Source organism: Lissotriton helveticus, chromosome 10 (genome assembly GCF_964261635.1).
Source record: "Lissotriton helveticus chromosome 10, aLisHel1.1, whole genome shotgun sequence".
Taxonomy (NCBI): domain Eukaryota; kingdom Metazoa; phylum Chordata; class Amphibia; order Caudata; family Salamandridae; genus Lissotriton; species Lissotriton helveticus.
The window spans coordinates 916,164,033-916,191,924 of record NC_136071.1 but is presented as its reverse complement, the minus strand read 5'-3'; the positions used below and the strand labels follow the sequence as shown (position 1 = coordinate 916,191,924).

Sequence of the window (27,892 nt, the reverse complement as noted above, 5' to 3'; positions counted from 1 at the left end):
TTAAGCATGGAGACATTAAGTGATTTGCCCAGCATGGATGATGAGCAGACATCGAGACTCAAACCTGTTCCCCTGATCTACAGTCATCAGCTCTGACCATCTGGCCATCACGTCACACCCTCTCCCAAGCGCCATTTGCCAGAAGCTTTTGACTAATGGTACCTGGGACAAATGCATTTATTTTGTAAAAGGGGAAGCTAGCAATGTTAAAGGACTCAGGGGCACATGGATCAATGCAAATTGCATTCGCAAATGGTGCGAATCGCAAAATTCGGCCGTTTGCGAATGCAATTCCATTTTTGGGGATGCATTAACATTTTTGTAATTTTCGCAATTTAAGAAATCGCAAAATTGCGATTTCTTATATTGCGATTGCATTTAAGGAATCTCAAATTGAGATTCCTTAAATGCAATGCATCAAACTTTAAAAATTTGCGAATTCGCAAATAAGGGGAGCAAATTACCATGAAGTTGACTTTCATGGTAATTTGCGAAAACTTTGAAAAATGCACTAAAGTGCATTTTTCAAAGTTCCATTTTACACACACACATGCCCTTGGGGCATGTGAGTGTGCAAAATGTACTTCTAAGCAGATTTCAGGGGTGCAACAGGGTGTCTTTTGGACACCCCTGCACCCTTGAAATTGCATTCTTAATTTGCGAATTTCTAATGGTGAATTGCAAATTAAGAATGTCTTTCCATTCATTCCTATGGGCCTCTAGGCCCATAGGAATGGATGGGGAGGTATTCCTTAATTGCGATTCTTAATTAGAGAATCACAATTAAGGAATTTTAAGAAATCGCTATTTTTATAGCGATTTCTTGATGCATTGCAGTTTGCAATTCCTTAATTGCGATTCCTTATTTTTCGCAATTAAGGAATCACAAAATGCAATATTGATGCATGTGCCCCTCAGTGTAGTTTTTTCAAATGTTACACCTCTCAACACTCAATACTAAAGTTGGAAGGTCATTAGATCCTGCTTGAAGTTAGAAATGTGAAGCCGATGAGGGTAATTTGAAACTGACAATGGGCAATCAAGGGCGTGCATTTGCCATTCTTCCTCATTTGATTCACCAGGAAGCATTGACTTGCCAACCTGTGTTTCCCTATAACCTTAATGCGATGATCTACCTGCAGTTGCTAGTCAACCGCACAATTCCCAGATTACTATACCTAGTACTTATTGTGAACTGTAGTTTTTAATCCCAAAAACATAATTCAGTTGATTTGATTAATACACCATTGTGGTTTGTCCAAAGGTCCAACTCTCTAGGTATCAATTTGGCCTAGAGCTATTCAAAGGGTGATATATATAATGAGAAAAATGGACGTTTTCAGTGGTAAGTGGCTACTAGGTTGGTAGTGGGTGTTGCAGCAAAAAAAAAGTCCACGTGTCTTTTATTAACCTGCTCAGTGCCATTTTTAGGTCTTTCATGGGGCAGAACATGCGCTGCTTCTACAAGGCATTAAGTAATTTGTATGTTGGGAGAAACTCTGCCTATTGCCGCCTAATTTCTCCTGCCTCTTCCCATTCGTTTAACGTTATCATAGCTTTTCTTTTTGGACTTATTATTGGCTGTAGAGGCAAAGCTTCACTTCTGTTTATTCCGGAAGCAGCAGCGCCTAACTACAGTTTCCGTCCGCTCTTCAGATTAATCTGTGTCCGAGAGGAACTTTTTTAACTATTCACATTTGCCAGCCATGATTTTAGTGCTGTTTCAGTTTCATTTATGTTGCTACACACTGCTGCGTGTGTGGTACAGAGAGCATCTGGTGTTTTGGTCACACTGTGTTCCTATCGGTGTCTCGAATGAGCTGTGCAGGGTTCTGTTATCAGCTAGAATGATGGCTCCTGTTCCGGAGCTGTGCCTTGATGGGGACTGCCCAGGAGTACTGAATCAGTGAGTAACGTGTGTCTTTGGCTCGACTACTCCCTGGCACAGTTTTCTGTGTGCTCTGTGATTGAACGTTCTCCGTGTGTAAGTGTTCTCTGTGCCTGTGTACATTGGTGCTGTCTGTTTGTATACTTTGTGTCGACATGCTCCGTAGGTACATTGTTTTGTGTATTCGTAGGCATGTTTTGTTGTGGTGTATCTATGCTTCTTTTATGTCTTTGTATCTCTTTGCATGCATTGTTTGCTCTTCGGTGTCCATTCAGATAAGGCTTGGCTTGCTTTTGTGGACGTTCGGGGGCGGGCTGAGAAGGAAAAGGACTCTGTCTCTTCCTTACTGGCCAGAGCAGACATGGATAATGTCCTCTTCTTTTCTGTGCTGCCAGCTGCCCCCACCCTCTCCTCCTATTATTCCTTCTCTTTCTGTCTTGCTCTTCACTTACTGAAAACGGTGACTTGAAGAAACGGTTCACGACCTCTCTTTCCTTCTTTCATTTAGTTGCTTCCCTGTGAAATGGATCCAAAAAAGAAAAAAAACTCTTGTGGGGAAATGCCCTTTTTCTGACATTTTTCTACTCCAAAGTGCAGCCTCGGGATGGAGATAAATAAAAGGTTTTAAATATGAAAAATAAATACATAACTAATTAAAGCAAGACAGAGTGGTTGCAAAGTGGCGGCCAGATTGGTATTATTCACATCCAAACACATCAGCCTCACTTTACAGACCTTGCAATGAAGCGTTACTTTTGTTTTCTCGTCTTTCTTTGAACATCATTGTTGTCCCTAGGTGGGGAAGTGCACCATTCCTGGATGTATTGCAATACCTGGTTGATGGGTGGATTGGAAAACAAAATGTATAACATGGCTATTTGTTTATAGAAGTGTTTGTTTAAAACCGTACTGCTTAGGTTTTGTATGGATATAAGCAATGGGCATTGAAACGGTAAGGTAACCATGTTGTTTCTGCTTACATTTCACATGCTTTACTTAATCTTGCACTCCCTATGAGTGTTTGGTTTTGCCGGGATGTTTTTTTTTAAAGGCAGCATATTACTCTTGTCTAGTGCGTAATTTGAATTGAGCCACATCCAGGTGTTTATAGCGGGGCACAATTAGGTTGTAGCTGAAGGCAGTGCAAGTTTCTCTCACTGGGGCAGTATGGTGTTCAGTGGGGTAGAGGATGTCACACTATGGTAAGAGCTGCTGAATTTGCAACTGGGGAATCAAGGTTCAGCTTTGAGGACCAGACCACCAGACCACTTTCCTGAAGGAGCATATCCGCATGTTAGACCTTAGAAGGCCCTGCTAGACCTTAGAAGCCCTGGTGTCTTAGCACCAACAAGTGGAAACTCGTGGTGGCAAGTGTGGATTAACCTTGAAGGCTTGTTCACCACAATCAACATTGAAGCTCAACTCCTGTCTTGCGGGCCGGCCTACGAAGCAGCACACCCTAGAGCAGCAGTGATCCAGTCACTGTGACTCTGTCACAGAGGTCACAGGAACCTTGAGCAGGCTAGGACGGTGCGACGAGTGTGACCGCACTGGGTACCTATTTCGGGTGGGTGCATAGTGTTTGCAAGTATATTATGGTTTAAAAAAAACTGTCTGCCTCCTTCCTGGCCTCCAGCAATTTTCAGCAACATTAAAAATGTCATGATAACTTCGGTGATTATGTTCTTCCTAGAGAGAGATCGGAGTTTTGTCTAGTTGAAGGGTTGACTCCTGAAAAGGTAGCACAAAGGGGTAATGTGCCTGCTGCAAAGAACATGTACCATGTAGATCACAAAGTGCACATATTGTTAACTAGGTTAGTAGGTTGCTGCTTTTGTCAGAGCGATCCTTTTTTTACTTGCAGTTTATAAGTTAAAACCCTAACATAGAACAGTGAGCTATTAAACTATATTGCCTACTAGTATGGTTGTCATGTGGCTTCTACACCTTGTAGTCCTTTGTCTTATGTAACATTTCCTATACAGTGATTTACACAAATATATATGATTGTCTCTGTGTAGGGTGTGTGATGTAAAGTGCTCTGTAAATCAAATTAAATGCATCTGAGAAAGAGTGTGGTTATAGAGACTTAAGGGGCACTGTTAAAGGGTGGTAGTGAGGGAGTCTGAGGCGTAGGTGATCATTGGGGGCACCAACAAACATTGTTGCACTGGGCACCACCAGCACTAAAGCCGACCCTGCCATAGATCCCAGTCCGCCTCACCCATTGGTACCTCCATTGGCCTTGTTTCAGCAGTAGTAGCTGCAACTCATCAGGGCTCGGCAATGCAGGATTTGCAAGCACACCAAACTAAGTTTGCAAACTTCACAGTCTCTCTGCTTCATGCACAAGCACTTTTAACATGTGCTACCTGCTCTGGAGCCACTGGAATTATGCAGCAATGGGGGACAAAATGATGCTGCAGTGTTGACTAAATTATGCAACAAAAAAAGGCTGCAGCGTAAAGCAATATATTTTCTTATACTTTATTATTTAGACATTTGTACACATGTTAAGTCTCTGCTAAGATTCTGCCTCATTAGTATCAGTATAACATACAAATGCAGCAGTGAGAAAGGTGATAGTCAACCTTTGCAAAGGGTCGTCCACTTTGCATCAACTCCAGTCACGTTGATTAGTAACTTTATATCCGTTTGAGCTACAAAAATTATTAGTTAAAACTGTAAGATTATGAAGTGGATGATGTATTACGTGGCAAATATGGCAGAGCCATAATTATATAGAAAATATTTGCAAACTAGGATATTTTGCCATTCATGTTTGAACTGCTCTTGTGGAAGAAGGGAGGAGAAAAATGACTTGTAATTCCACTTTTAAGCGTATTTGGGACATTGTGTGATTGGAAATATATTCCACTTTGTGAATGTATTAAAATGCCAATAACTCTTTGAGGGATCCCCGCTGTCCCCGGCGTGTGCAGCCACGTTGGAGGACCCCCTGCGGGAGGAGGAAGTGACAGAGGCTATAGGGGACCTCCCCGTGGGGAAAACCCCGGGGCCGGATGGCCTGCCATTGGCCTTCTATCGCCTGTTCCTGACCCAGCTCCGCCCACATCTACTGCGCCTCTATGGATCCTTTTCTGACGCTATCGGCCCGTCCCCCGATATGGGCATGGCGGAAATAGCCTTGATCCCCAAACCTGGGAAGGACCCCGACTTGTGTGCTTCCTATCGCCCCATCGCCCTCCTTAACACCGATCTTAAGATTTACACTAAGATCCTGGCCAAACGGCTGGATCCACATATGCCGGGTCTGGTGAACCCGGACCAGGTGGGTTTTATACGAGACCGCCAGGGGGCCGATAATGTTCGCAGGTTGGCACACTTGGTGGGAAAGGTACACCATTGGAAAATCCCGGCCTGCCTCCTCTCGCTAGACGCGGAAAAGGCCTTCGACCGGGTCGACTGGACCTTCCTGAGGGCGGTCCTTGAGAAACTGGGTCTTGGCCCTACCATGATCTCCAGGTGCATGGCCCCTTACATTGGACCACAGGCTAGAATCCGGGTCAACGGCCAACTGACACCGCCGCTCTCGATCCACAGGGGTACGAGGCAGGGATGCCCGCTCTCGCCGCTCCTGTTCGCCCTGGCGGTCGAGCCGCTGGCGGAGTTGATTAGGCGTACCCCTGACATCCATGGCATCCCCCACGGGGGGCGTGCTAACAAAGTAGCGCTGTTTGCGGACGACCTGATCCTTACTCTCACGAACCCTCGAGTCTCACTCCCAGCGGTACACGACGCCCTCACACTGTTCGAGCGGGCGTCTGGCCTTAAAATTAACCACACCAAATCTTGGGCGCTTAACCTCACCATCCCCGAGGAGGAGGTCTGCCTGCTGAGGGAGGTCACGCCCTACCGTTGGGCGGATGAACACATCAAATACCTGGGTCTGGACCTCACTCCTCGCCTCGACTCGTGGTCCTCGAAAAACTGGGCTGCTTGCCGAAAGGATGTCCTGGCGGACCTGCGGAAATGGAAACCCCTGATGATTTCCTGGTTAGGGCGGCTCAACGCGGTCAAGATGTCGATCCTCCCCCGCATTCTATATGTCTTCCAGTGCCTCCCCACCCCGATACCGATTCACTGCATCAAGACCCTCCAACGCGACCTCACGTCTTTCATATGGGGAGGCAAACGACCCCGGTTCTCACAGAAAGTCCTCATGGAGCCGAGGGACAGGGGCGGCCTAGCCTGCCCGAATCTTCTCCACTACTACTGGGCGGCGCATCTCCGGTTCGTGATAGAATGGGGTGCACGCGAAAGCGACAAGCACTGGTTCCACATGGACCGAGTGGTTACGGGGCGCACCATATGGGACCTGCCTTGGTTACCGCGGGTGGCGCGCTCCAGAAGTGCATACATGGCGGTCCCCACGAGGACGGTTCTTGAAGTATGGGACAGAGTGGCAGTGTCCAAAGGTCTGACCACGTTCCCCTCTCCGCATACCCCCATTGCCGGCAACCCGCACTTTCCCCCTGCTGCTCAGACCCGGGCGTTCGAGAGCTGGACTCAAGGAGACTGCAGGGTTGCAGGAGATCTTTTTCTTTGTGGGTCGCCTAAATCGTGGCTGGACTGCAAAGAGGAGTTCAACCTCCCCTCGACTGCTAGCTTGCAGTACGCGCAGCTGCGCCACTGGACCTCGGGAGATGACATGTATCAGGCCGCTTCCAGGGCGCACACTCCATTTGAAAAGTTGGCACGCTCCCTCGGGGGACTGAAACGACTCATCTCCCAAATCTACAACATCTTGCAGCATCCCACCACTCCGCCTGCGCATCCCTACCAAAGGCAGTGGCAGACGGCAACTGGCACTGAGATCACGCCATCTCAGTGGTCTAGGCTCTGGAACGACATCCCCAAATCCTACCGCAGCATACCGCAGAGGGAAAATGCATACAAGATGTTAACACAATGGTACTACACCCCCCTGCGACTAAGCAAAATGTTCCCTGCCTCCTCACCGCTGTGCTGGAGATGTGGCACTGCGACTGGCGATTTCATACACATCTGGTGGTCGTGCCCTGCCCTGGCTGTCTTTTGGAAGGAGGTCCTCAGTCACATTAAGGAGGTGTTGGGTTTTCCCCTCCCTGAGGAGGTTTGCACACTATTGCTGGGTATACGACCCCCCACACTTAAAGCACTCACGCGCAGCGACTGGATCCTCACCCTCCACATGCTAGGCGCTGCCAAACAACTCATTGCACTATACTGGAAGCGGACTGAGGCACCGCCGATAGCTTCCTGGTTCGTGCGCCTCTGGCAGGTCCTGACCATGGAGCTGCTCACGGCACGGATACAATCAAGGGGGGTGCGATTCAAGGCAGTGTGGGAACCCCTCGTGCATCACCTGTGCTCCATAAGCTATGCCCGCCACATGCCTCCCAGGCTCCGCGCTTTGCAATTGTTTGAGGACGCCCTCATCCCTGCCGACCCAAGCAGACTAGGCTCATAGTCACTTCCCTCAATGCTGGTTTGCGTCTTATGCCTCTTGTGGGCGACCGCAGATACACCTCCCTGGCCCCTCTCCACCTCACCCCTGCTCTTCCTCTTCCGACTTTCTCTTTTTCCTTGCCTTGCCACTCTGGCTTTCGCCCCCCTTTTGGGGCAGTTTGGCCCCTGTCGGGCCTTTGTTAATGTGACACCGCTGCTCTCCTTCCCATACGCGCCTCCCCCGTACTATGGCACATTGCCAGCACATGGCCACCTCTTGCTTTCTACTCCCTTAGGCCACGCGGCCGGCCCCCTGGGGGTTGTAGGCAGGGCGCTGTGTTTAAGGATTCCACCCCACCTGGTTACCTACTCCTATTATTGATTTCTATCTGCGCGGCCGGCCCCGATGAGGGGTTGTAGGCTTATCGCTGTGTTCACAATAAAAACAGATTTGAACAAAATGCCAATAACTCCTATTAAACCTTAAATAACCAAGTGTATCCATTGGTTGAATTAAATAACACAATAAGCTGTAACTGGTCGGTGAAATGCCAAACAAATAAAAAAAATTGGGATGTTTGGCACATTCTGGGCACACCTCTGACTCCGCCCACTGACCCAATCCTTGGGTTATTCCCGCCCTCGGAGTCTCTGCCCACAGTTCCCCTACTTTTTTCCCCCCACTTCGGCCACTGTTTGTATGCATGGCCTATGTGTGTGTCTCTGCACACATGTCTGGTTTGTGTGTCTGTTGCATGTTTTAAATCTGTTCATCCGTATGCACCTCTAATGCACACAAGCCTGTGTTTCCACTGTTCCTGTATGCATATTTTATGTCAGTGTATCTATCTTGATTTTGTGCCTGCTTCAGGTGGAAGAAGGACATCAGATATTGTGCAAGCACTGCTAGCCATCCACGGTCCACCGAGAGAAGTCAGGGTATGTAAACACGCCGTGCTGCCCTAGTTTTTAATAGTGAGATCAGCTTGTAAACAAAACAACGGATGCTTGTTAGTTTAGTCTTTCTTTTTTAGTGAGAGATTAAGGCTGACGATTTAATTAGGTCAGATTAACCCTTGCATTGGGTACATTTACACAAATATTGTTTAAAGCAACAAGGTTCAATAAGGTATCACATTTTCAGGTATCAGAATGTAGCCAATTTCCTTTTTCAGGTTATTCAGAAACACTCTGCAGGGCATTCTAGAAGTTGCTATAATATCTACATAAGGGTCTTCCAAAGGTTTTTAGGGAGGGATGGAGACCATGTTGACTTTCAGTATTTTTTAAATTATTTAGATTGTACTTTCTGGGTTCCTGCTTATATTGATAACAGGCAGCCAACACGTAGGTCTTAAGCACTATTTTTCTTTAAAGAATTTCTCTTACTGCAGGCACCACATGCTTTCCTGCAACATTCAGCGTGCCATGCGCGCTTTCACTTTCTAAGCAGCCTGGGACATTGTTTGCCGCTTCTTTGAAATTAAATAGGTCTCACATTTACAAGAGTTTGAGCTATTGGAATTGTAAATGACGATGCCTTTTATTTATTTGTCAATTATAAAAACAGATAAATAAAAAGCATTGGCATTTACAATGGCAATAGCTTAAACTCTCACAAATGCGAGTCCTATTGCATTGCAAATGCTTGTTAAACTCAGCTTACCAAACATTCGTTTACATTTTGTGACACAAAAGGTGAGTAATCTGCACTACATCTTGTTTATCTTCTGTGGACTATTGGCATATTCCTGAAAAACACTGTGAATGAGTCCACTACTAGCATGCTATACTGCAAGCATCGCAGAGACACATTAGAGCCAGACCTTGTTTGGAACATTTCACCCCAAGACCCCCGATCCCTCAAGATGGTTCTTTTTGTTATAAGTGCACTCCGGGAGGCATTAAACCGGATGTATTTATCATCTGACGTTAGAGCTCATCTTTCAAATATGATTTCAGTCTTGCTGGGCAAGGAGGAATGTTGAGGTGCACAGGGAGAATTCATGAGCATATCACAAATTCTTTTCCCTGAAACTGACACATGTCATTAGCAGTAACACCTCTTACCAACATGTTAGCAAAGGAGATTTCTCGAGGGGCTAAAGGGTGACTAGAATGTTATGTTGCCTTCAGGTATGTTGGTGAAGTTTTGTGATGTTTTTGTCCTTTTACGTTTTTGTGCTGCATTTTTACATTATGTGACTGCTTCTTTTATATACTTTTTCATTTCTTTTGCAACAAACAATAAAGGAAGCACAACATACCATAATAATGTCATCAGATAAGACGAGATCAATGGGACTGAGCACACAAGGTTTTCAAAAATTCAATTATGGGTACTCTATAGGCCAATAATATACTGAGGGGGAGAACTCACTCTTCCCAAGTTAACCATCTGATTGACTGGAAAGGTAGGGTCCCCATATTTCCGGAGGCTCTTTCTCGCAGCCTCACCAGTTATAGACCATTTTCTATGTGGTTGCACAGCATTCTATGCCTCTATGCCAATTTCTCACTAGTGGAGATCTCTTGCCAATGGCGGGTGATGTCCTTTTTGGCTTTCATAAATGTCATCCTGGCTAGGGCTATATGGACACGTATCTCTGTCCATTCCTCCAAAATTCCCAGCAGCACCACCTTAGGATACGAATGGGGTGGTGTGCCTATAATATTCATAAGGGCCTCACGTATCTCCCTTCAATACCTCTGAATAGGAGCCCATTTCCTGACTACATAATAAAAGCCGGCGGTTGCTTCTCCACATCTAGTGCATAGGTATTTACTCATCTGACCCATTCTCCATGAAGAATCTGGGCTACATGATATCCTATGAAAATCTGTTTTGTTCTGTTGTGCTTTTTGTGTTTCTGCTGTGTTGTTTTTCTTTGTGACATTTCATTTTGTTATGTTCTATTGCTTACTTTAGACACTACACAAATGCTGCTACATTTCCAGACAAAAACAGCACATTCCTTTAACGTTCCATTGACAAATATTTGCCACCGCCTAAGGTCACAAAATACCGCTATTTTGGGCAGTTCAACTGCTTAAGACACAACCCAACCTATTATCACACATCAGAACAACTGGAATGTTCAAATCAAATGGGGGGGGGGGGGGGGGGTGATGCAGGTAGAAAGGGGAATTTTGTACTCTGTTCAAAGCAGGTCCTTGCTCAGCGGCGGTCTGCGAGATGGCAGCAGGTAGTCCTGCGGTGCTGTGCTTTTGAGGAAAGTGTGACTGAAAGACCGCACCACCCTCCAGAACCGCAAGACCCTTGAAAAAACAGAAAATAGGAAAATCCTCAAAATAGAAATTAAGACAGGTGAGAGCCTAAGGCCTCACGAGTGTGCATGTTGTGTATGCATAGAAAAGCAGTGATACATTCAATACACCCTGACGAAGGCCCCAGACCTGAACGGGCTCACAACGTGGGCTGAAATATGTTAGCACGCTCTTTTGCCGTTTAATTGAACAGTCGTTCATAAAAAACATCAACAAACTTTTTATCCGTACCCCAGATACCCTAGGAATAAAGGAAACTTTTGGGTATATCTGCAGGTATTTTTAACTATAAACCCTTCAACAGGATCCCTGCTTACACAATTTGATTCGTTTTAGGAACTTCCATTCTATCTTTGGTCGAGTCCACCCTGGTGCTATTACACTACCCGGGTGTGGATAGGCGCCGATGATGAAGCATGTCACGATAATGGAGTGAGGCATTCACTCCAATATCTTTGGGTACCCTAGAGGTGCGAGGAGGGACTACCTTGGAACATAGTATAAAATTCCCTTCCCACCCCTCCCCAATTTGATTTGAAAATTCCAGTTGTTCTTTCGTGTAATATTGACCTAAGGAACTGGTCTTTTTATCTCTCATTCTCTACAATGTGAACAAGTCAACGCAAGGCTGTGGGAGAGGCCTGTCTTAAATTAGTACCTTATGTTCTCACTTTATGAGATATGATTCCAAGAGTCAAAGGGACACGTGTAGACAGCTTTTAGCTATCTGTTGTCAAAAACCTACCGATACTTACAGTGGGCATTCCAACAGCCTATTAGTCAACGTTGGTTGGCTTTCTTGTCATCCTCAGTTCCTTTCTTCTTACGCAATGGCTTGCCTTCTTACCCTTGACTTTGTGGACCATAGCACTTTTACTATCCCTGCATCCCGTGTTGCTTTTTTTGTTTTTGGGAAGACACAGCAGCCTACCTTTGCTGCTAAAATGGCCTTTTCATAAAAAGAACACACTTTGGCACCAATTGGGCCATTGTAGTATGAAAATATTTAAGTGCATGCATACATACTATCACGCTTTTTTGGTGATGCTGTTCAAGTTTGGCAATAGTCATTTCTTTTCTTTTCTGAATGCTAAACAGCATCACTAAAAGCATTGACAAACCCAAGAGGTCTGCACTGTCAAAGTCAACAGGCAAGACCTGTAGGTGTTTCCAATGCTTGTTACATCTTGGCTCCAGACATCTTACACTGTCTGTAGGCAGACCTATAGTTTTGAATGCATTACATATACTTGGAATGGACTTTGGATCAGCCCGTTGCACATGAATGAAGAGGCTTTATTGTCTATCTCGGTTGTGTGCTCTTGATTCCATGCCTTTTCTTCTTATTCTTATGTTAGACCTGTGAAGAAGCATTTCAGTCTTAAGGTGTTCTTATTGGCGGACATATCCCTCCACTGCTCACATTCCTGGATTTTAAGTATTGATAAGAGACAGCTTTAATTGTCTCACTAGACTTGAAGTAATGAATACAAATTCTATACAATATCAGACATGAATCCGAAGAAACTGATAAGGGAATTTGTAAATCCCCCTCTCATATTGTAAGGGGAAGAGAGGCCTACTCTGTTGTACCTCCAATTGTAGACAAATGTACTGTTTGTTTTTATGTATCTATGTTTTTAGAATGGGGTGTTTCATTCTACTTGTTGAAATACATGTTGTCATGTTCTTGTGTCTTATATGAACTTTGTATTTTTATCAGCTTTTATGATTTACTGTAAATAATGGATTGTAAAAGTATTGTATTATAAACGCACATGGAATGTTATGATACATAATAATGTTTTGATGGACTAAGAGATTTCAGTAAAAAAGTTTTGAATCAAATTACAAGTCGAGCCTTTTACATGACACCATGAAATACATTTGATGAATTCAGTTTATTAATTTCCAATTGGGATTAGCAACAGTGCACAGAGGGCAAGCGGTTTCGCTTGATTGTATTATTTCAGATTGTCATAACTACCGCTGTTGGCAATTAAGTGCCAGTGCCGAGCACCGGAAACCACCAGCACAAACTGAGCACTGCTGTAAAGTCAAAAATGAACAACATGGCTGAGATGTGCCCAACTAATATTAAATTACAGGAAACTATGCAGGTGCTAGAAACAATATTTGAGGATATATAAGGTAGATAATGCTGAAATAATTAGCATTTTATGGGATTCCATTAGCAAGCTAAAGGGTCATTGGTTGGTCTCTTCTTAGAACAAGGATGTGTAAAGACTTTAAAACCTAAAGGCCCATTGAGGTTTTTCACTACAAAGAGCACAAAGACGGCTTTCACCAATGCCCAAAATTAGAGCACTGCTGCACACAATTAAAGGCAGATTTCAGAATTATGGAGGTAGCCGGGCAAAAAGCAATACAACAGCAGAGGCTAAGGGATTATTGATATAGGTCCTTCTTAATGACACACAACAAATACAGCACTAGGCAATGTTATTCAAGGCAGTGAAATATAGGTTGCACAACAGCAAGTTAAATTGTGATGCTCATCAAGGCAAAGCTAAAAGGGATTTAGGATGGTAAACCACATTTCTTTATCTCGCCAGATTAGGTTTAAGGCTGGCTAGACAGATGGTAAAAACATGGTGGATTCTGCAGAGATAAATCATCTTCACTAGGAAGTCAAGATCAACCAGAGCAATTCCAAGCATGCAAATACAGGACATGAAGGACACTGCCAATGCATCTCATCCACCAAGGAGGGTACTGGTTAATTTAGATGGACCATTGAGGGCGGAACAGTGAATGAAATGTTATATTGGGATTTTGGTACTGTCAGTATATGTGGGAATCACCCTTTGCGATAAGGAGATAAGAATGTGGGCACTACCACTCTAAAAATATAACAGTTAGGAACACATTAAGTTGTCCTGCACTAATTCTAAACCCTAGAAATCTTCTTTTGTAGAACACGATGAATTTTTTAAAACATTTCAAGACCTGGTACAGAAACAACTTCATACCAAAGAAAACCCAGATTAGTTATTGCAACTGAAATACTCAGAGTATGGTAGCCTAAGTTGCTTAGTTGAAATCCCCAGTAGCATGTTTAATCTACTATTCCAACATGGCTGATGGATATTTTAGAACAGTGACCTAAAAGTTAAAAAACTACAAAAGCGAGGTTCGTAAGTGTAAAACCAGAAAGCGAGCAAACAGCTTTGTAGCTGCCCCTCCCTCATAAAAAATTGCATTATAAAATAAAAAGGTACATTGGGAGCATTTAGGATCTTGAGCGAGGAGTAAATGAAGAGAGTGTGGGGGACTAGTATTTTAGGGGTGGGCAAGCTAGGGAAAGGACAAACATACCTTCCCAAGTGGTGCTAAAATGTAAAGCAAAATCGAGCCCACTCAAGTTATCAGTGGAAGAGTACAACTTATCCACTCAAAGCACTGTCTGACTGAATTGCTTCTGGTGGCAGAAACACAAAAAAAAGGGAGTAAAGTTACTGAATCATGAGCAGGGACATGAGACAGACAACAAAGCATCAATCATGAGCAAGAATGCACCCAAAGCCCACTTCAAGAATACAGCATGTTTTGGAAACAATAGGTCTGTAGCAGGCAGCTACCGTAATCTTGGAAACCCTTGAAATAATTTTTGGAGAGGCTTCCCTCTGTATTGGTTCTAATGATGGATTCAGTTGAATCAAAGAGACGATAAATCCCAGTTAGTTTCCACAAGGCTCCAGAGAATTCACAGCAGTTGTAGCTAAAATTAAGAGACCTTCACGAACATCATAGCCCAACCTTCTCCAAAGTTTGATAGCCTCAGACAAAATGGAAGCTGAATAAGCAAGCCAATTACTAAATACAGGGGTCCTACAATTCTAGAGGCTTAAAATGTCTGATGCACAAGAGGTGCAGCATGCGAAGCAGTGAGATAACTTTCAGAAAGCAAGGCTCTCTACCCCCAAAACAATTCCATTAATTAACAGCCCATACAGTAATCTGATGCGAAAATTGTCTTCTTACCTTAAAGCATGCTTTTGAATTTTTCTTCTCATGCCAATCATGTGGGCACTTAGGAGGAGCTGTTGTTGTTGGTATTGGTGGCGGAGTTACACCCACAGCCAACTGTTTGCAGATTGGCTTAATTTTCTCTGCACAACTGATCACATCCCATAATCCACCTGCAGCTCCAGTTCTCATTGCAACACAACCTGGTTTTCTACCTTCATGTCATAAAAAAAAATTAAGTATCATGTAAATATTTATTTAGAACAAAAATCATAAACAGAATAATTTACGCTTAAAAGGAATGGCAATGTTTAACCTTTGAAAAAGCAGCCATTTCACAAATAAAACTGATACAACATGACAAGGAGAACCTCATGAAGGTGAAAGATTTCCGTTTGCCACATAACTGTATCAACCAAAGAGGAGGGGTGGATTCTTCCAAGTTTCATTTAATTTATGGATCTATATTACAGCATTAAAGACACATAGGACCCAGTAGCGGAGACTCCAAAGCTCCTGTTGCTCTGGAACCCACCACTTTGTTGCACACCACCGAGGTAAGTGAGAGGTAGGAAATCTCGTGTACTGCCTAACAACCGGCCGCTATGTTCCCCATTCGAGTCATGATGCACCTAGTTTTAAAGATAGTACTGGCGCAGCTGAGATGTGCTGTTAAGGGGTGGAAGTGTGGAGTTCTTGAGGTCATGAGCAAGGCGTTATCACAAGGGCTTGATCAACTGATTTGAAGTTGCTTTTGAAAGAAATGATTTAAAATTCTTTAAAAACGAGTTGATACCATGTATGCTTTGCTTTTGACAAAGTGGTACTTGCCCGTCAGGTTGTTGTCCAGGGTAAGATGAGGTGCATTGTGAATTGGAATTCTATGAAAGTTTGGATTCAAAGCAGTCAGTTCAGTTTATAACTTTATTCGAATGTTTAAAAAACATCATAAAAGTGTACAGTTAAAAAACATTACATATACATGATTCATAAAAAAATATACAGGGATAACCTTGTCGCAAGGTGTGCGGGTTGCTGCACATAAATTTACACGAAAACCATACTAAGTCTAGCTCTAATAGATTTCAAAATAAAAGTGGCAGTAAAAAAACATATATCAGGGCTTGAGAGTGAGAAGAGAAGCCTCATAGCGTTACCTGTAGTATACATGGAATATTTAAGAAACATAGGCTTGAGGTAGCAAATGCGCTGCGCTTTATACAAAGGACATGTTAGTAAAAAGTGCGATGTGCTTTGTTTGGTAAAACCGTCACATGGACAAGGAGTTACTGGATGAGATTTCGTTGTTGGGAAGGCAACCAGATTATGAACTATACCTAGTCTCAATCTTGAGAGGACAAACTGGTGAGACTGTCTGTGAATAACATTGAGGTACATAGGAATACCACAACTATCATCTTTCAATGAGAAGTGAAAAATATGTGTGGAATATTCTCTGGTAGCATACCTTCGCACATCCGATTTCGCCCTAAGATAGACATTTTTTAGTTCCTGTTTACTAACTAAGTTCAGACAGGTGGGGTCATTACATAAGTCCATGTCAAACAAGTCCTTGACAGTCGCAACTACATATTTTAACCATGGTATACTTAAAACTTTATCCAAGAGTAAGCAGTCCTTGATGATGTCTTTGGTAAAGGCAGTTTCCGTCTTGGTAAAAATGGATTTCCATACCAGCAATGGCCTTAGTCCGGTAAGATCTGACAGGTAATCCAAATCTAGTTCCAAATGAGTTAAAACAGTAGATGCCGAGGAGGGAAGACAAAGCAACCGTTTGATGAACTTGTTTTCTTCAGTTTGCAGGGCCCTGGCATTGCAGTGTCCCCACACCCCCGAACCATACAATGCTATCGAGGTACATCTGTGGTTATATATAGTCAGCATATCAGCAATACGGCGGCTTCCTACTTTAGAGGCAAAGCGGAAGACGCCTACGGAGGCTTTCCCCATTCTTGCTTTGACATTAATCTCCTCTGGGGCCCACGATCCTCTGTCATTAAAAGTAACACCCAAATAACAAAAATTGGTAACAATTTCAATATGGTTTTCCTTAAAACAGAAGGGTTTAAAAAGTTTCAGCTTTTTCCCACACACCATGACAAACGTTTTGGAATTATTGATTTTAAGTTTCCTTCTCTGTATAAAATCATAGAACCCGTCCATCAGTTTTTGAAGGCCTATAGGTGTCCTGGACAATAAAACCGTATCGTCGGCATAGAGTAGTACCGGGATAGGGGTGCCTCCTGCTTGTGGGGCATCGGCATGGATTTGCTTTAATTCTTGCTCAACCGAGTTAATGAAGAGTGAAAAAAGCAACGGGGCCAATACACATCCCTGCCGGATGCCAGATCTTACACTAATCTTTCGGGTGCACTCCCCCTCTGGTCCATAGCGGATTTGGGCAGATAAATTTGAGTAAAGTGTAGCTAAAAAATGAATAATATCAGGAGGGGCTCCCATACCCAATAAAGTTGTCCATAACAGGGCATGATCGACCAGATCGAAGGCGCTTGAAAGATCTGCGAAACACAAAAATAGTGATCCCGGCTTGGCCTTGGTATACTTCCCAATTAAAAGGTTCAAGTTGATACATTGTTCAATCGTACCAAGGCCCTTTCTGAAGCCATATTGGGATGGGGCAAGAATATGGTTGTCTAAGGCCCAATCTTCCAAACGTACTAACAGGACCCTACTCAAGATTTTTAGTGAGGAATCCAGAAGGGAGATAGGGCGGTAGTTTTTGGCCTCTCCTCTATCCCCCTTCTTATAAATTGGGATAATAATGGATTCACCCCAAGTAGAGGGAGTCCTGTTATCCATAGCAGCATTAAAAGCTATGGTCAATAATGGGCTCCAGAGAGCTGGATCAAATTTGTATATGTCGATTGGTACCCCATCTGGGCCTGGAGCCTTTCCCCCTTTACTATTCATTATTGCCATATCCACCTCATGGATCGTAATTCTCGGAGTTTGAACTGGGATAATACAGATAGAATTAAAAATGCCATTGGGCTCTCCAGTGGGATCAAAGATCCCTGAGAAGTGGGACACCCAACCATCTTCGCTAACTTGGGCAGTGAGGACAGGGAATTCCTCTTTTTGCAGGAAGGGACTGTTGATGGTACTCCAAAATAGTTTGCTGTCCCGGAGAGCTGCCGCTTTGCTCAGGTCTTCCCAGGCTATTTCTCTTAGTTCTTGTTTCCTGATTTTGAGCTCATTTTTGTAATTAGCCCTCAGAGATGTAACCGCTTCCCTGTCTCTCGGGGTTGTGGAGAGGGCAAGTTTAAGGGCTTTTAGTGCCCTTGTACATGCTTGGTTGAACCAACCCTGTGTATCCCGTCTAGTTTTAGCCTTCCTTGTTGTGAGGGTTTGCTTAATTATGGCGCCCAACTTCTCAAAATTATTTACAGATTGGTCTGGGGAGGCTTCCGTATCAAGGCAGCTAAGTAGCGTATTTAGACCAGCTTTCACCACCCTACAATGTAGATTCTCTGCCTTTTCCCCACACCACTTGATGCGGGTCCCATTTGGTCTGCATGGGATAATGTCGTCAACAACCCTACCGGAAAATACATCCCTATGATGCTCACAGTATAGGATCAAAGTAAGAGCATTATGGTCACTCAGACCGAGGTCTAAGATCTGTGGGACCGAACAATGGGGAGCTACCCGGTTGGAGATGATAAAAAAATCAATAATAGAGGTTGTGTTTCTCCCCGTGAAGGTTGGCGGCAGGTTACCCTCATTGTCAGGGGCATGTTGGTGGATGATTACATCAAGTTTCAACATCAGGTTGTTAAGGGAGGTGCCATATGGAGAGTGTAAAAAGTGTAGTAAATTCTCCCCATTTTCACCATCGTAACCACATGTAGTTGAATATGAGAGGGGGCAACTTCTGATGTTAAAATCTCCCCCCCAAACAATGTCATACGATACAGCCGAATTACAGAAAATGGAGTCCAGAACAGATTCGAGTTCGTCTACTACAGTGGTACTAGAAGGGTCAAAGGTGTTATTGTAATGATTAATCAACAATAGATTTCTGTCCCTGCCTACTAATAATTCCAGAATTTGCGAATGGGATCCCACTATGTGACTTTTCCTTACATGTATGGGGAGGTGTACAGACAATAAAATCAGTAAACCCCCTTTGGCCCTCCCCATTACAGATTCTACCGCATTACAGTTGTATGAAACAAAACCATCGTAAACAATATCTTCCACTGACCACGTTTCTTGCAGACATAAGATGTCAAAATCCACAATATGTTCCCTCCAACCCAAGGCTGAGACTTTTTGCCGCCACCCAGCAATGTTCCAGCTCGCCAATAAAAATCCCTTTAGCCTTTGGTCCTGTACTGTATCAAAGTGGGTAGTTGGGATAAAAGGTGTAGTATGGGTCGTATCTGGTGGGATCAGGTCCGGTTCAGTGGAGGTAGCTGGGGTAGGAGTGGTGGGAATGGGTACCGAGCATTGTAAAGTAGGGATTGTAACAGGTGGAATCTGGGCCAGTTTGGTGGGGATAGCTGGGATGAGGGTAGGTAAATGAACCGTATGTAAAACATCAATATTAACTAGGACATGGGTCTGCTCCAAGGAGGGGGAGACAGAGGAGGAAGAGACAGGGTGTAGTCAGTCGACTCCCTCTAGGCCATCCAAACAACCAAAACGGTTATGATCCGTGAAGGGGTGGAATTGGGGTGCGTATTGAGGTTGTCTAGGTGGTCCAGCATCGTATGCTCGTTGCCTACGCCTCCGTTCCACAACGGTCCAATCCCCTCTTCTCGGCTGGTAACGGATATCAGTTGGTGGAAAGAAATAGGAAACAGGGAGGGTCTGGATGGTTGAATCAAAGGATCTATTAAAACCCGCACATATGTGAGATACTGTGCGGGGGTCTCTGAAACTAACGGTTAGGCAGTCCCCATTGATGTTTTTAGGGGTCTTGCCTATCCAGGAAACCCTCCTGGCCATAATGATTTCATTGTGTAAGTGGCCCGGGAGTGGTCTATTCCAGTTGAGCCATTTTATTATTTTATTTTTCAGGGAGCTAAAGGTTTCCGATTCCCCTGTTTCTAGTGGTGGAACTCCGGCTAGAATGACAGTAAGCCGATTAGCCTCCGGTGGAAGATCAGGCCATCTAGGTCTAGGGGTATTGTATACCTCACTCGGTGCTCCCTGGTTTCCCTCAACCGTATGGGCTGGTGGATTGGGTTGGCTTGGTGGTTGGCTCGCCACATTATCGGTTGTTGGATTATTAGACTGAGGGAGAATATGGGTTGGTATATTGATATTCAGCGGGGGGATATTTGCTTGATTCGAGTGCGAGTTGGGAGGGGCGGTAATCAGGGGAGTTATAATGGTTGGAGGAATATGTTGGCTCTGGAGGTTACCAAGGGTGGCTAAAATGGAGGCAGATGTTTTCTCTACATTAGATATTCTGGAGCAAAGCCTATCCAGTTTAGCCTCTAATGGGGATATAATTGATTTAAATATGGCCACGGCCCATTCCATAGATATTTCTCTATTCGGGAGGTGGGCGTCAGGGGGGTTAATAGTGGTCTTGGGTAGCACCTCCCGCACTTTAGCAGATTTTACAGCTCTTCCCATTTTAGTTTCTTTCTTGTTATACACTCTTTTCCGTTTCCTCACAGCACCCTGTCTTTCCCCTTGGCTCTTATTCTCTGAAGTGCTCACATCAAGGTGGGATAAGAGGGAGACATTATTGCTTATGGGGACACAGTTAAGGTCGGCCACAATGTCAGTTGTGGTGACCAAGGTAGCCATGGAGCCGGGATCTTCTCTAGGCGGGGATATTGTATCCGTAATAGCAGACTGGTCGCTATTTCTATTGGGCGTTTTAGCGTTAGCAAGGGGTCCTAAGGATGAGCGTTTCAGAGAGGTAAGTTCAGTTGACAAACGCTTTTCCAGTATGACTATCTCCTTATCTATAATATTATTAGCCCTTATGAGGAATTTCTCCATACCTCCAGCGGTTGACAGGCTACCAGTTAAGGAGGATTTGATCCTATTGTCTCTGCCAGCCATAGTCCTTGAAGAAGGAGACTCGCACAGGTTAGAGGGGTAGCCCGGTCCGGTCACTCCGGGTCACGAACGGCCACAAACGGTCCCGCCCTTGTCCCGGGCTTCTCCCGGCGCCCTCCCTCGCGCTCCCGCGCAGCGGGGATGATGCTTCCCTTTTGTTGCTGGCTAATTGGTCTCTAGGGGCGGAGCCGGCAGGGAGAGCAGCCCAGGTGGACACGGGCGCGCGGGGACTCCTGGAGCTTGGAGTCCACCGCTACACACTCGCAGCCCTGCCGGTTTTAAATTCCACTAGCAAGCCCCTTCCAAGTGCCAGGAAACCGCTCCTAGCCGCGAAGCGGGTCCGGCGAGCTGTGCGGCAGAAGCAGACAAGAAGCAGGCAAACGACAGCAGGCTCCCTCCTCAGCTCCTCAGCTCTCCAAACGCTGCTCCGGTGATTACAGGTGATTACAGTCAAAGTTCATGTCATTGAGCCAGGATTCTGCTGTTTTCTATTTGTTGGCAAATAACAGGTAATCTGTCTTGATTGGGTTGAGCTTCATGTAGGCTTAGTGCATTGAGGTCTGGATGTTTTGGAGGCAGTGTTTGAGGCAATGGATGTCTGAACCAGAGCAGACTTTCAAGTCACATTGAGTATCATTAGCATATTGATGAATCTATTGTGTGAGTAGAGCACCAAGCAGCTCTATATAGAGGGTGATGATGAAGGGACATTGTATGGACACCTAGGGGACTCCCCAGAAGATAGGGATATTTTGGAATCAGTAAGTGCTCTTGTGAACACATTGCATGATCCTGTGCCAACTAATTTACCTCACTGTGTCTCCTTTTAATTGAGCATCCAACCAGACCACCTACACAAAGTTGATCCCAATAAGTGTGCCAGAAGAAAACCTTAACAGAAAGCAATGCTAAACATACAAAGCCAATATTGGACCTATATACAATGCACATGACAAAATGGCATCTCTTGGTTCCCAATTATAATCGGGGGACCAGAGATTGGGAAAATTCCATGTTTTAAAACTAATAATTTACGTAGATGTCAATGTGGTGCTCTAATCATCTTTGTTAAAGTAGAAGACATACTTCAAAGAAATAACCAATTTTTTAAAGAACCCTTATCAGTTTTCTTGAAAAACAATAACATGTTGTCAACATCAAGTTGCATTGAGAGAACTATGGCAGCACAGTCTTTGACATTCCGGATTTATTAAACACACAGATGATACAGTCCATCATAAAAAAATATTAACGTGGACTTTGTACAGGGTACAGCACCCAAGCAACATATTCCACCCATCACAGTCCTTATCATTCTCACCAGACAAAGACAATTTACTGTCAGGAGCACTATTGTTTGAGGTACTCTCCTCCCTATCCCCAGGGAACGTTGAACAGAGTTCCCTGAAACTTCCAGGTCGGACTGCAGTTTAGCGTCTGTTCAAACATGATGAATCTGTAATTCCTATTATTTTTTATTCACAGAGGCCCCTGAAGAAGGGATTGATTTTCTTGAAATGCATTGGGCATTATCGATTATTGGATGTTGAAGAACTTTGTAATTCTAAATAACGTTTTGTTCATATTGTATATAGTTTTCTGAAACATGTTAAATAACGGTTTCATTGATTGTTCAATCTGGATTTGCTTACTAGTATTTAATTACACAACTAATGTCCTATGACATTAAACAATGACTGAATTACAACAGTAATCATTTTATGGTGTATTCTTCACATTTGTGTATAATTTTAATGAGGTGAATAGTTAAATTCATGCTGTGAAACCAGATACCGAGTGAAGGGTCACTTGTTTACTTATCGTTATAAAAGGGGTAGGCAACCTCTTGCTGGTTGGCATGCACAAGCATCAAACTAGTTGAGGCAACTTTGAAGTCTTGTACAAGATAGGTGTGCGTAACATTACTTATTCAGTGCATAGTGTATCATATATCTCAGAGGGCAGCATTCAACAGGTTTTCAGTTATGTGACAGTATATTTGTGATTCCGTTCTAATTGTTACAGAAGGGGTGGCATTGGCTGATACTGTGAAAATGTCAGCATCTGGTGTACTACACCTTAGGCAACACACACTTGCATCTGGATATATAGCTTAATCTGTGGGTTAAATATGATCTAGGAGGTATATTGTATAGCGGGCATTTTATGCTTGCGTTTCGGGATACCCTGAGAGTGTAAGTTAAAACCGCTTCCTATTTCCTATCTTCAAAGTTCACTCCCATTGCCAATTTTTCCTGAATGTCTTCAGGTTTCTTTTAGTACTCTCCCATATTGGCTGTAGTGTCTGGTTCTGGTCATTTCAAGATGGCCCTAAAGGGCCATGTTGGAGGGTGGTTGATGAGGTCTCACACCCCGTGGTTGCTGGAATATGGCACTTTTGTGAGTCAGAAATTGATTCTTTGGAATTGAAATATATCAACTAGTTCAACAAAAAGTCCTTAATGCCAGAATATGATAAATAAAATGCCCAAACTGTTTTCTAGCAATGAATCAACGTTGCAACTCATAAGGAATGTTTTGAATGTTATGGAAATAATTGATAACATCCTACTATACATAGGGACTAGCAGTCACTGGGAAGTGCAAGAGTCTAAACACTTCTATTCTTAGGGAAGTAATTTTAGGTTATGTATATATGTGCAAAGGTGAAAGAGAAACATCCAATGTCTGAAATGGGCTGGGTGAGATGCAGAATAATTTGAGTGATATTTAAACAGGTCACTGGAGAAAGAGTGCGGCTAGAGAATTCTTCTACATGTATATTTTAGTTGGATGATATTTTTTGTAAAACATGGGGCTGGAAAAATTGCTAATGGTCTGTTTAGGCCATACCTAAAGAGCAATAATTAAAAGGAAACATGTACTGCACAGTTGTGATGCATTAAGGATAAAGGAGGTCTGCATAACCCCTAAAGACACTAATAATTTTCATATTTTTAGGTTGTGATGAAACCAGAGGAGTAGAGGCATCTCTAAGTGTACTGGGTTCTGTGTACAGAACCACACATCTACCTATTCATCAAAACATTCTTTGTTGTGTAACGTTTACAACTGAACGTGTCAAAGCCAATAGGTAGGATTTTGCAGGAATTAAATATAAAATATGCTCAAATATCTGATAACAGTACTGACATAGCTGGTCGCTGTGCTATAGGGAAGCTTACATTATCCTTATACGAGGTAACATATGTATGATTCATTTCATGGCAATCTACACAAGATGGACTAACTGATTCATTTGTATAGTCACAGTGTGAATTTCAACTAGAGATGAGATGTAGCAGAGATAGTGAACTGACAACAGTTTTACTGCACTACCACCATGTGACCGTTTCCATCCTGTTTCATTTATTTCAGCCCTTGCTTTTTATTTCCAAAAAGCGCTATGGGAAGTGAGTGGAGCATGGTGGCAAAGGTTACTAAAGATCAATACCCTTGACTTTAGTTTATTCGAATATGTTGCTAAATGAGTCCCTGTCGTCTGAATTATGTGCTGGTGTGCCCAATAACGATTCAGAAAAGGGGGTGGTGATGAACAGAGTGTCTGAATTAAGCAGACCACTCTTACCCAGTCCAAAGATCAGGGCTTGATCCATCACCGTTATTAAGCTCACTGCCCCATCCCAGCTCAGAACCTGGCTATATGCAAATTAGTCTGTCCCTGGCCCAGTGCATCATGGGAACAGGGCAGACCAAACTACCAAGCCAATTCTTCACCAGAAAGGAGACAAGCTACCGGGGCCAGCGTCAGACTAATTTGCATGTAGCCAGGTTCTGAACTGGGATGGTGCAGTGAGCTAAAAAACGGTGATGGATCAAGCCCTGATCTTTTGACTGGGTAGGAGTGTTCTGCTTAATTTAGATACTCTGTCCATCACCACCCCCTTTTGAATCGGTGTGCCCAATAGGCACCCACAGCAAACATTAACTATTAGTTTAAGCCAAATGTGGGGTGTTATGGTTTATGGGGTTGCTGGTCCACAAACCATAAAAGGTGGCTCAGACCTACAGAGTCAAATCTACATTTAAGGTGTTAGTTGACTATTGAGACCTTTCTTTGGGTAGCATCCCAGTAGTTTGTGGGGCCTTTTAAGATGGCGTGGCCAATGATTTTACCATCTGCCATTTTGTACAGATTTGTAATACTGTGCATAGTATTTAGTTGTGAATACTTTAAAGTACTTTTTTTAAAACTGAACACTGATTTATTATATCTTGTGTGGGCGCGTTATAAGCTTCTAACCACCAGCACCACACTGGGTATGCCTTAGACTGCTGTGCTCTGCTGCCCTGAGAGTCAAGTGCTAAAAGGGGTATTTGGTTCTTCCTTTGAAGCTCAGAAACACAGGAGCATCTGAACAACAGAATCAAAAGACCCCAATTGTCTCAACTGAAGCCAATAATTCCATTTGCCCTGGGACCACATACCCTGGATTTCACAAGAGTCACTATCCTGAATGACACATTCCACACCACCCCCTCAGCTTACAGATATGCATAGGCTACTATTTTATTTTGTATGACATCTGCCATATTTGCAAAAAACACAGTTGATGGACAGAATGTAGAACAATGTCATACATTCACCCCAGTACAAGGATCTGGGCCTATATCCATCGTTTTTTTGCACTCCACACCACCCTGGGTTAGACACTGGCTATATGCAAATCAGCTCTGACCCTGTGCCTCATGGGAACAGTCCAGTCCGAACTACCAAGCCATGTCTTTCCCAGACCGAAATCAAGCATCCAAGGACCGGTTTCTGGCTATCAGCCTTCATCAGCCTGGATAGCTTGACCCCAGTGGTGTGGAGAGCCTGGGACTCACGTCTGAGCATACCCAGCCCACTCGGGGTGAAAATTGCAAAAAACACAGTTGATGGACAGAATGTAGAACAATGTCATACATTCACCCCAGTACAAGGATCTGGGCCTAAATCCATCGTTTTTTTGCACTCCACACCACCCTGGGTTAGACACTGGCTATATGCAAATCAGCTCTGACCCTGTGCCTCATGGGAACAGTCCAGTCCGAACTACAAAGCCATGTCTTTCCCAGACCGGAATCAAGCATCCAAGGACCGGTTTCTGGCTATCAGCCTTCATCAGCCTGGATAGCTTGACTCCAGTGGTGTGGAGAGCCTGGGACTCACGTCTGAGCATACCCAGCCCACTCGGGGTGAAAATTGCAAAAAACACAGTTGATGGACAGAATGTAGAACAATGTCATACATTCACCCCAGTACAAGGTTCTGGGCCTAAATCCATCGTTTTTTTGCACTCCACACCACCCTGGGTTAGACACTGGCTATATGCAAATCAGCTCTGACCCTGTGCCTCATGGGAACAATCCAGTCCGAACTACAAAGCCATGTCTTTCCCAGACCGGAATCAAGCATCCAAGGACCGGTTTCTGGCTATCAGCCTTCATCAGCCTGGATAGCTTGACTCCAGTGGTGTGGAGAGCCTTAACAATATTAAAAAATGTGTGTATCATTTACATAAGATCTAGAAGATCTAGAAGGTGACCACATCTAGCGATTATAAGCATCACCGGAGTTTAATCAAATGGGTAATAAAATTATGCTAACCTTAGTTTGCTAGCAGACAAATTTGAAAGTAACATGGCTCAAGTTAAAGGCTGAAAGTCTGCAGATTTAATTTCTGCTTACTTTGCATGTTTTATGTTTCCCACATACGGTGCTGTTTTGAGGACTTTTCTGTGAGTTAGTGGATAGACTGTTTATTGTATTAGACGACTAATAGCGAGGCTCTCAGAACATTTCCCCTAGATAGGAGATTCGAATCGTGGGAAGAGCTATTGTTCCAGACAACATGCCCAGTGACACATCAAAGGACATACTAATGCATGGACTATTGTGCTGTCCAGAGAAAGAGGGGAGTTCAACTGCTCCCATAAAGGGACAAGCTCTGATCTGCCCACAAGTGTACGAATGATCTGGAAGGTTGCATGAAGAATCTCAGAGAAAATATTATGTGTACCTTAGTATTAGGGAGATGCTTCCTTGGCTTCTAGTGGAGAAAATCAACACTCGCACTTGACATAGTCTTTCTCGCAGAGACATGGCTCAACCCCACATCCACCTCAGACATCGCCAGAGCAATACCCGACCCGGACCGCATCAACAAACCTGGAGGAGAACTCACCATCATTCAAAAAGATACCATCCAGTGCACCACCACCAAGGATAACCCTCCATCATTGACCTCATCGCACCTCAACAACTTCGTATTCCTCGGAGACCTCAATTTCCACCTCGGGCGATGACAGAGATAAAAACACCGCCAACTTCCTTGAATGAATGAACCACAAAGGACACACCCAACTTGTCCACTACCCCACTCACATAGGAGGACACATGTTGGACCCTATATTCACCTCTAGAAATTGCACCAAATACAGCCTTTTCACCGAACTCACCTGCACCACTGTACGATCCATTTCAATGTCACCTGCCCTCTCACCATGCCCAAACTTGCCAACCCACCCCCTACTACTGCTGGAGCAAAACATCCAAGACCTAATGGCCTGACGCCCTTAATGGCTCTGTGCTCGACACCACCACATCCCTTGACAAGAGTGTCAGGAACTTCACCTTGATCATCAATTGCGCAGACACATCAACCCTATCAAAGAGAGAAACCACAGGAGATCCACAAAACAGGCCACTTGGTGCACCGGAGAACTTAAAGCAGCAAAATGCATCTGCAAACAACAGGGAACAAGATGGAGCACTGCCAAGGACACAACTGACAGAACCTCCTTCAAGACCTCCCAAAAACCTCTAGCACCGTCTACTAAGGAAGAAGAGAGATGCCCTAACTGCTCACATTGACTCCAGATCCAAACCACTGCAAGGAAATCTTAAACATCGCCAGGGAGTTCTCCAGTCCTGCAGCTACAGAAAACCGCATCACCCCCTCCCTGGAGATCAGTGCAACCTTGCTAATTTCTTCCACAACAAAATTTCCACCATCTACAAAAACATTGAATCCCAATCACAGCACCAAGACTGCTATGATCACAGCCACCAACAACATCTGAGCCCTTCTTGACCAAGACGAGATGGCAGCCCTGATCCTCCATGCAGCTTTCGACACCGTATCACACCACACACTGATTGCCAAGCTGCACAGCGTCAACATACATGGAGACCCTCTCAGATGG

General features: G+C 44.1%; 1 protein-coding gene across 1 annotated transcript in view; it reads right to left on the bottom strand.

The window, feature by feature from the left end:
- LOC144784640 (macrophage mannose receptor 1-like) overlaps positions 1 to 27,892 on the bottom strand; it is a 765,034-nt gene that overhangs the window by 454,270 nt on the left and 282,872 nt on the right. Inside the window, exon 12 of the mRNA XM_078663569.1 lies at positions 14,633 to 14,832. Coding sequence (XP_078519695.1) covers positions 14,633 to 14,832 — 200 coding nt within the window. The remainder of the gene's footprint in view (positions 1 to 14,632; positions 14,833 to 27,892) is intronic.